General features: G+C 40.7%; 1 protein-coding gene across 1 annotated transcript; it reads right to left on the reverse strand.

Annotated features, from left to right (window-relative positions):
• Positions 1 to 1,063: 1,063 nt before the first annotated feature.
• On the reverse strand, positions 1,064 to 8,413 carry LOC311297383 (chemokine XC receptor 1-like; the record flags this gene model as incomplete). The annotated part of the gene is made up of 2 exons (XM_084419629.1): positions 1,064 to 1,174; positions 7,748 to 8,413. 2 exons carry the CDS (start codon positions 8,411 to 8,413, stop codon positions 1,064 to 1,066), a joined length of 777 nt encoding a protein of 258 aa, XP_084275755.1.
• Between the last annotated feature and the right edge of the window lie 2,432 nt (positions 8,414 to 10,845).

Raw genomic sequence — 10,845 nt, forward strand, 5'->3', positions numbered from 1 at the left:
CAAAACAGGGAATAGTGTTTATAGTTTAGGGAAATAGGTGTGCTTTTTGATAAATGGCATTATGGTTTTGAAATTTTTCTTCAAAAGCCTGGTTATAGTGTTTAAACAATCGAGAAAAACTGTAATATGCACGATAACAGAGATACAGTCATTGCTTATGTTTACATTTTTAGTATGTATTTGAGGTGTTGTGTTCTTATATGTTTAGGCCCTATTTAAATGATTTAAATTAATCCATTAATAAAAATAAAAAAAGCAAACTTTAAGAATCAGCATGTTGAAAATATTGCACACACAAAAGGTAAGATCCAAGTGCAGCTTTAATGGGGTAATCCGTAATCATAAACATCCAGGCAAAAGGTCAAAATCCATACAGAGACCCAGGTCCATGGAGGGGAAGAAAAACAGGAATAGATGGCTTAACAGGTGGCCAGGGTGGAGCAGACAGTCCATCGGGCGGCCCGGGCAGAGACTTCCCCTCGGGCGGCCAGGGCGGAACCTGCCATTCAGGAGACCAGTGCGGAGCAGGCTGTGCAGATGGCCAGGGCGGAACCTGCCATTCAGAAGACCAGTGCGGAGCCGGAAGCTTGAGCAGAGCAAGCAGGGCAGGCATCAGGGGCGGAGCCTGCAGGCCGAGCAGCTTGGGGATGACAGAGGGCTGCTCGGGGATGGCCTCCGGGTCTTGAGGAACGGTGGACGCCTGCTTCCTCCTCCTCCGTGTATGATGGCAAGACGGTGAAATCGAGCTTACCGCCTCTGGGGGCGCTACAATCTCTGGCAAGGGCATGTCTCGAGACACAGGCGTAGGGTCAGCCATCTTGTCAGGAGACGTAGGCAGGGCTGGTGTATCCCACTGGCTACGATGATGTCGTATCTATCATACATAAGATATCTATCTTGTGAACCCCCAAAAGTCCAGGATCTCCAGCCCCTTCATCTCCCACCGAGGCAAAGGGTCATCAAGGCAGTATTTAAAAAAATCCTTTAGTGCTGCATCATTATACTCCATGCCTCTCGAGAGAGTCCAAAATGTCTGAGCCAGACAACCCATCGTCTGGCCCTGCTAACGTGGGGCCATTAAATTTCGGACTCGTCCCCTCCTCTCCTTCTCAGTGTTAGGAGGAAGGATACGAAACCCCGTACTGCTGGATCTGTTCATTGTGATGGAGACCTTCTGTCACATGATGCACACACAAAAGGTAAGATCCAAGTGCTAGTGATGTTACGTATGACACTGAAGCTTCGATGCACGTATCACACAAGCGACACAATTTCTAGTGAAGCCCCGTATCGGGGTGTGTATTGGTTTACTAGAGTCACGTGATCGACGAAAAACGAAGCCTCACTTTCTGTCCAATCACGTGCGCGTTTCGCTTTGGGTGTCAGAAGGCTCGAACTCCAGATCGTATTTAACAAATCTTTCTGTCATTCCTACAGTTACATAAGCACTATCAGTAACAAGTGTCATAAGAACATTTAATAACAGATGATCCTATCAGACAATGTCTTTATTCATTATGTGTGTGTGGAGGGAGAGGGAGAGAGAGAGAGAGAGAGAGAGAGAGAGAGAGAGAGAGAGAGAGAGAGAGAGAGAGAGAGAGAGAGAGAGAGAGAGAGAGAGCCTACATTAAATCTTATTGAATCATATAAGCTTATATTATATTTTATTGTCACACTTTAATGCAGGGTTCACCAATCTCGGTCCTGGAGGGCCGCTGTCCCTGCAGAGTTTAGCTCCAACCAGCTCCAACACACCTGTTTGAAAGTTTCTAGTATGCCTAATGAGACCTTGATTAGCTGGTTCAGGTGTGTTTAATTGGGGTTGGAGCTAAACTCTGCAGGACAGCGGCCCTCCAGGACCGAGATTGGTGAACCCTGCTTTAATGGGAAAATTATTTTATTTAATGAATAAATCAAACACAAACATGTAAGGCTTTTATTTGTACACATAACATTGAAACTATGGAGTGTGTTGTGGTTGCTTCATCTGCCAGAGCTTCTAACGCAGGCTTCTGGCTGCTTTATTTTTAAAAAATCACCAGATGGCGCTGTTCTCGACACTCTCAAAGCTTTGAATCTTTTCCAGAACAGTCAGGGGAAAGCCTCATTGATTCATGAGGCTTCATTTCCTCATCCCTACCAAGTGCAGCTTTAATGGGGTAATCCGTAATCATAAACATCCAGGCAAAAGGTCAAAATCCATACAGAGACAGTCCAAAAACAAGAAACAAACCAGGAAACGAACTCAGAAGTGCTAACCGACATTAAGCAAGGACTCCATGACAAACACTGAAACAGACAGGGTATAAATAGACAGATACAAACAATTTACATTTACATTTAGTCATTTAGTAGATGCTTTTATCCAAAGCGACTTACAAATTAGGACTAAAATTAAGCGAGTCATCATGAAGAGGCAAAAGACAACAACAACAACGCAAGAAGTGCTCAGAATACGAGGTTCAGGCATTATTCAGAGTAGCATAAGCCCGATAAGTGAGGTTTAAAGGGAATTTTTTTTTTTTTTTTTTTTTATGAAGGTAAGTGCTCACGGAAGAGATGGGTTTTCAGCTGTTTTTTTGAATGTTGTCAGGGATTCTGCATTCCGGATGAGGGTGGGGAGAGTGTTCCACCAGCATGGAACTGTGAATGAGAATGTTCAGGAAAGTGATTTTGTGGCTTTCTGTGATGGAACCACGAGACGTCGTTCGTTGATCGATCGTAGGTGTCTGGTAGGGATGTAGGCTCGTAGGAGTGAGTGAAAGTCGGAGGGAGCTGAGCCTGTGATAGATCTGTAAGCAAGCGTCAATGCCTTGAACTTGATGCAAGCAGCGATAGGTAGCCAGTGCAGAGAGATGAACAGAGGAGTGACGTGGGCCCTCTTGGGCTCGTTGAAGACAAGACGGGCTGCAGCATTCTGGATCATCTGTAGAGGTTTGGTTGCACATGCTGGAAGTCCGGCCAGAAGAGCATTGCAGTAGTCAAGCCTAGAAATGACCAGGGCCTGGACGAGAAGTTGTGTTGTGTGCTCAGTTAGGAAAGGCCTGATCTTCCTGATGTTGTGCAGCGCAAACCTGCATGATCGAGCTGTCTTTGAAATGTGATCTGTGAAGGTCAGCTGGTCATCAAACATTACTCCCAGATTTCTGACCGACCTTGATGGGGGGATCGATGATGAATCAAGCTGGATGGTGAAGTCGTGCTGTAGAGATGGATTGGCAGGGAGGACAAGAAGCTCAGTCTTTGCCAGGTTGAGCTGCAGGTGATGTTCCTTCATCCATGTGGAGATGTCTGCCAGACAGCTTGAGACCCGTGCAGCTACTGTGGGATCATCTGGTTGAAATGAGAGGAAGAGCTGTGTGTCATCAGCATAGCAGTGGTAGGAAAAACCGTGTGCCTGTATGATGTGTCCCAGTGATGTAGTGTAGATGGAGAAGAGGAGGGGACCAAGAACTGAACCCTGGGGAACCCCTGTGAGACAGGACTCAAACCAGTCGAGTGAAGTTCCTGTGATGCCCAGTGATGAGAGGCAGGACATAAGGATCTGATGGTTTACAGTGTCGAAGGCAGCAGACAGATCCAGGAGAATGAGGAGTGAAGATTTGGAAGCAGCTTTTGCAATCCGTAGGGCTTCTGTGACCGACAGTAATGCAGTCTCAGTTGAATGCCCTTTCTTGAAGCCAGATTGGTTGACATCCAGCTGGTTGTTTAGAGACAAGAAGGATGTTACTTGGTTGAAAACAGCTCTTTCAAGTGTTTTCGCAATGAATGGTAGGAGAGAGATAGGTCTGTAGTTCTCTACAAATGATGTGTTTAGTGTTGTTTTTTTAAGCAGTGGAGTGACCCGAGCCTGCTTGAATGCTGTAGGGAAGGTGCCAGTATGGAACGATGTGTTGATGATGTGTGTGAGTGCTGGTAGAAGTGAGGGAGAGATGGCTTGTAGAAGGTGTGAGGGGATGGGGTCTAGAGGGCAGGTGGTAGGATGACTGGAGAGGAGAAGTGTAGATACTTCGTCCTCGGTTAGCGGAGAAAAGGAGGACAGAGGGTTATTGGCTGTGGAAGGGGTCAGTCTTGGTTCCTGTGTGTGTGGAGCTGAGAACTGACTGCTGATGGTTGTTGTTTTGTTGGTGAAGAAGTTCGCAAAATCGTCGGCAGTTAAAGAGGAGGTGGGTGGTGGTGGAGGTGGACAGAGAAGAGAGTTGAATTCGACAGCTTTTGATGATACATTAAATGTTACTCACAGAAAGAATCATAAATAAATGCAAAAAAAAAAAAAAAAACCTGCCGGACTCCTCCTCCACTTTGCTTTTTTCCTGTTTATTGCGTCTCCCCTACAGGTGGGCAGTGGGACAATGTGAGTGGGAACAGCTGTGTGCAATGATCAGTGATAAGTACAGACAAAGGATTATGGGAAATGCAGTTCATGATGAGGTGGTGACGGTATGGGGAAGAGAACTCTAGTGGACACCCAGGGAACACCAACCAGACACTGTGACAGATATATAGCATATGTTCCACAAAAATGTACTGTACATTTAAAAACAACTTAATGTGAGACTAAAGGAATCACAATGCACAATTCTTGGACACAGCTAAATAAATATTTGGAGGCATCATTAAGCTGCTTTAACTTGCCCATTCTGGTAGAATCAAACACTCTATTATTTCGAAGAAAGAGGGAGTTTTACAGCCCGGTGCAGATAAAGAACAGGCTGAACAAAACCAGCCAGCACATAACAAGTCAAACCAATGGACCAAAGTGCCTTAATAATCTGTTTCTTCAGAATGGTAACAACTCCTATGACTACATATGGGACATGCATAATAGTCATGCTCACTGTAGTTATTAGAATGAGATTAAATGCTCTTCTCTTTATGCAGTTTTCCTTCTCTCTCCCTCTCTCTCCTGGTCCTGACTGCTTCAGAGCTCCGAGAACAGCCACAAGACAAAACAACTGAATGGAGAAGAAGAGGAGGAACTGCCCCGACAAGAACAGTGTAAATTTTAAGTAGTCAGAAAATAACAGGCTGACCAAGAGTGGTTGGTCTAACACTCACCAAGAGTGGTTACAAGGAACAAAGCTAGACAAGAGTCAATGGTAAAATGAGGACTATATATACACAAAGACTAATGACTTAAGCTTCCAGGAAGTTGTTATGCAGTCTGCTGAGAAGTGTCATTCAAATCCTCTATACATTACAGCGCACTCTGTTCATATCGGAGAGATTCTGCTCTCAGTTCAATGAGTCGAGTACTACCACCTGAGATCTGCTGTCACCGCTTCAGTTCACTTGTGAATTGCTACAATGGTATGTTACATCCTGCCTATTCTAGGCTATGTAACCAGAGAGGGAAGACCACACGGAATTGCCATATAAAAGAATTAACAAAATAGGTTAAACAAAGTCAGTATAGATGTTAGGTTTGGAAATACAAATGTATGCAACAAGAGAAATGAGGTGTCGTGCATAAAGAAACAAAAACGCCAAAAAGGTGCGGGAGAGGAGGAGAAGCGGCGGCCTCCCACAACCAGGTCTGGAGAGATTTTAAAGCCCAAGATCCAGGAAGCAATCACACGCACCACGGCACACCTGTGCTTCACCCACCTGTAGGGGAGACGCAATAAGGAGCTGCTGATCCAGTTCTACTCAGGAGCTGCTGATCCAGTTCTACTCAGCCGTCATTGAGTCTGTCTTAAGCACTTCCATCACTGTCTGGTTTGGTTCAGCTACCAAATCGGACATCAGGAGACTACAACGGACAGTCCGGACTGCAGAGAGGATTATTGGTGCCCCCCTGCCAACCCTCCAGGACCTGTACTCTTCCAGAGTGAGGAAGAGAGCAGGTAAAATCATCACAGACTCCACTCACCCTGGACACCCCCTGTTTGAACTGTTACCGTCAGGACGGCGACACAGATCACTGGCCACAAGAACTTCCAGGCACAGGAACAGTTTCTTTCCACAGGCCATTTCCCTTCTGAACACTTAACATGCCCCCCAAAGCATATGCCTGTAAGTGCAATACTCCCACTGTCTAGTGCAATAAACTCAGGTGATATTTATATCTATATTATTCATACTACTCAAATACTGTAAATATGTTTATAATCTGTAACATGCGCTAGACTCCCACTGTCTAGTGTAATATTCTCTAATTCAGGTGATATTTATATTATTCATACTACTCAAATACTGTAAATATGTTCATAATCTGTAAATGTTTATTCAGACTAAACCCAACTGTGACCCTACTTTTTTACTTTTATACTATTTTTATTTATTTTTTATATATTTTCATTCTTAGAATTTGTATTACTTTGTTCTTGTTGTATTTGTATTTGTATATGTGCACTGGAAGCTTCAGTACCAAGAAAAATTCCTTGTGGGTGCAAGCACACTTGGCAATAAAGCTCTTTCTGATTCTGATTCTGATTCTGATTCTGAATAAACAGGAAAAAAGCAAAGTGGAGGAGGAGTCCGGCAGGTTTTTTTTTTTTTTTTTTTTGCATTTATTTATGATTCTTTCTGTGAGTAACATTTAATGTATCATCAAAAGCTGTCGAGTCTGATAGGCATATGGGCCTATGGATAGCCTATGGGCAGAAGGAGCTCCTCTTTCCTAAATGTAACTAAACTGAGTTGATCAAACTTAAATACATTTCATAGATGACACTATTTAAATATTTTATGTTAGACTCATTAAGTATAAATATGCATTACTCCTAATTAGATATACTGTAAGTGAACAAAATTTAAACGTCTATCTATGAAGGGCCTGATTTTTTTTATTTTTTTTTAGTTATGTAGCCTACATGGAGCAATTTTGTTCTTAACCAATAGTGGAATATGTATATCTTTTGTCTGTTTCACATTTTACTTTTTTATAAATCGATTTTCAGGCTTAAGAAAAGTGTTGGGTAATAGGCAGTGTACAGGTGTAGCTATAGAACATATGTATAAAAAATAAATATATATATATATATATATATATATATATATATATATATATATATATATATATATATTGGATTGGATTCACTGTTATAGCCAATATAAAAGGAGACACTTGGTCATTGATAACCTTTTTTATTTGAATAAACAAACAACAGACTAATGGCAAAAACTTAAAATAGTTAAACAAGTGTTATGACGTATTTCACTAATATAACTGATTACATGTAATAAAATCAGCATATTATTTGCAGATAACCATACTTAACGTTTATATGTAAAATGCATTTTAGATGCATGTTGTCAATAGCATGTTATAATTCAATGCAAACGTACGAGAATGTGTGCTCTAACTATATTTTACATGCAAATACCTACAACTTTTTAATGAGATGTAACATATTACATAACCAAAACCACCACATGAAGCTATAACTATAAGTCACAGGAAAAAGTAAAGCAATATATCAGCTCCAAAAACTGAATTTATAATTTTCCAGTATAATAAAATAATAAATAACTAAATTTAGCATAAAATGATTTAATTTAACAGCCAATTAATTTATCAATTATTTAAAATGATTAAATAACAACTAAATCATATATCACCATTTCATGGTGCACAAGAGCAGGAGAGTTTCCCAGTGCGATGCAGATAAAGAACAGGCTGAACAAAACCAGCCAGTATATAACAGATCAAACCTGTGGTCCAAAGTTCATGAATAAAGTGGTTTGTTAGAATGGTAATGAATCCTGTTGTAGCAAATGGGACATACATGATAGTCATGCTCACAGTAGTTATTAGAATGATTTGAAACGCTCTTCTCTTCATGTGGTTTTCCTCCTCTCTCTCTCTTCTTCTCTCTCCTGGTCCTGACTGCTTCAGAGCTCTGAGAACAGCCACAAGACAAAACAACTGGATGCAGAGGAAGAGGAGGAACTGCAGTGAGAAAAAATTTGTATATAATTGTCCATTTTCTGTCAAGTTAATAAATAAGGAACAGAAGCAGGAGCCAAGAATAGTTATCCAGGCTGCAGTGCAGCAGATCACTCTATATCTGAGAGGTTTGTACTTCATAAAGGTTACAGGATAAACCACTGCCAGGTAACGCTCAACACAGATCAGACACTGAAACAGAGGACGGCCAGTAAGGGATAGGCCTCCTAAAAAGAGTGGTAATTCTGAGATTCTCTGAAAGCAAACTGGCATTATATAAAACAAACAATTCAGACAGATAACAAGCTCACAAACAGAGAGATTGAGGTTGAAGAACTCTGATGCGACTCCACTTCCTGTTCCTGTGATGATGAGCCATATAATATAGGAGTGAGTAGGAAAACCAAACAGGAGATTTATGCTGAACATACAAATTCTCAGACTTTCAAGTAACCAGAAAAAATCAGTTGTGGAGTTTGTAGATGCTTCAGGTGTGGTGAAGTTCACTGTGTAGTTGTTCATCTCCTTGTCTGTTTGTCTTCAGCAATATATCCTGCAACTGTGATTTACTGGAAAAGAGAAGCTTAAATGAACCAGTGAATTATACTAAGTTCATTCACTCAGGTTTAAGTAAGATTTGAATATTTTTTAATGCATCCAGTTTGAACGATCCAGTTTAGAATTCAAAAAAATTATTGTTTACATTCAAATAATCAGAGCACTTCATTATTAAATGATATTCAGTCTCTTTTAATTCAATATCTCTAAACAATTACACTTGCCCCAAAACCCTTGGACAGATAAACACAATGACGCGGTTGATTATTGTTGGTGGTGAAAAAAGAAAGAAATTCAATCAAAAACAAAAGTTTATCACCTGAAGAGTGAATGTCCAGTTTCTCTGTGGATGTGTATAAATCCCTGTGCTGTGTTTTGTACACTGACTTCACAGCTGTCACAAGAATATATGACTTCATCTGCTACACGTCACATAAAACACCAGATATGAATAAACTTCAGATAAAAAAAAAATTGGTTTGGTTTTTTTCCCGACAGGAGATAGAGACAGATGCGCTGTACGCGGTAGACCAATCACTACAGACTGGGCCATCTGGCCAATCAGAGCAGAGTAGCTTGCAAAAAGGAGGGATTTAGAGAGACTGATTCATCCATCCAGTCCATTTGAGAATCATTGAAAAATGTGGTGATGTTCAATGTATATTATGAGAAAATGTTTTTGTACTTTTGATGCATGTAAACCTGTTGTAGGAGACTCCAAAACAAAATTAGGAGCCTTTAAAATAACATAATAGGGGCACTTTAAAATAAAACATGGGGTTTAAAATGACTAACTAAACATTTGAAGAAAAGAAATATGTCAACCATTATTTACATTCATGCAGAAAATTGTCTAACTTCAGTAACCATCTTTGTAGTATGATGTGTATGCAGATACAATCAGTGAACGTTCAAAGATTCAGTCTTTGACACTGGTCAGGTGTTACTCATTCAACACCTGATATTCAAATAGTTAGAAACTATGTCATTTAAAAACTACGACAAAGAAAACCCCACTATATATCTGTGTTATGACAGAATGTCAAGTTTGATGTAATCATTCTTCATGCCAGCCATATCTGAATTACGCATACAGAATAAACAATAAATCTGTGTAAATAACTAGAACAAACAAATGTACAACGATAAGTCAGTTTGTGGTGGAAGACAGAGCGGGACATACCGAACAGCTCCTCCCCTTTTTTTAAATAGCCAATAGTGTTTAGTTTATATCACAGCTCAGCCAGAGGTGTTGAGCCCGTGAAGCCGCAGTTTCCTCCTAATCTCAAATTATTTCTCCTCCTAATCTCCTCCATATAGCTTTAAAATATAGCATTCTGTGCAGAATTCAAATGGGTCTGATACGTTTTCTAATACATGCCGACTCGTGTCTCTAAGGAAGGGAAATGCCATTAACGTGAAACTTTGCGCGTCGCGTTCATATGCTCTTGTCTGTAGCCTATAGCCTATAGTTTTCCTCCCATAGAGCCTATTATAAAGAAAAAGCTTAACGTCAATGCAGTAAGATGGTGATATTAAAACTCAGTAGCCAAACTCACCACCACTGGCGCCAAAGCAAAACCAGTGCTTTGAGAAAAAGGCTTATGTAGTCTATGGGTTTTATATGTTGTTTGTTGCTATAAACCCAAATCTTGCATATGTTTCGGTTGTCAGGCATTGTTCTGTGCCGCCTAGTTAAGATGAAACTAGCTAGCAAAGGCTAACCCACCCAGCACCAGACGTCATTAAGACATTGTTTTTTGGGCTAAATCAAGTCGGCCCGTCATAGTCTTCATGTAGCCTAAAAATAGACGTTGAAAATTGGGCTTTGTTTGGTCCGTCTGATTTGGTCCAATTTTAGCCCCAAAAAAGTCTTTGAAAATTGGGCTTTGTTTGGTCCGTCTGATTTGGTCCAAATTTAGCCCAAACATAGACGTTGAAAATTGGGCTTGTTGTAACCTTTCTAGTTATTTCGGATTGAACCACACAGACACCAGATCTAACTTCATCCATCCTTTATCTCCACTTTGTACGTAATGACGTTGATGACGTCACGTCAATACACAACATCCCCCCTCTACTTGAATATGAACTTACCCCAACTAAACAAGTTCTCATTCAGATTTTCTTACAACTTAAGACAGTTCAGAACATTCAAAGTACATGTAACACTGTACATCTTAATAGAACATCAGCAATGCTTTCTGAACAGGTGCACCACATCACAACATAACTCTTAATCTGATTTTTACTTGTTTTCCTTCTTACATAACCTAGCCTTTATCAGTCACTCAACAACATAGTCTCTAAACCTTTCAGGTAATCTGATTAATCTCTGGGGTCTGCAAGGTTTTCACAGTTCTCTTTGCATTCCTCTGAACTTTCCTTTTGCTCTT

Source organism: Rutilus rutilus (genome assembly GCF_951802725.1).
Source record: "Rutilus rutilus genome assembly, chromosome: 9".
Classification (NCBI taxonomy): Eukaryota; Metazoa; Chordata; class Actinopteri; order Cypriniformes; family Leuciscidae; genus Rutilus; species Rutilus rutilus.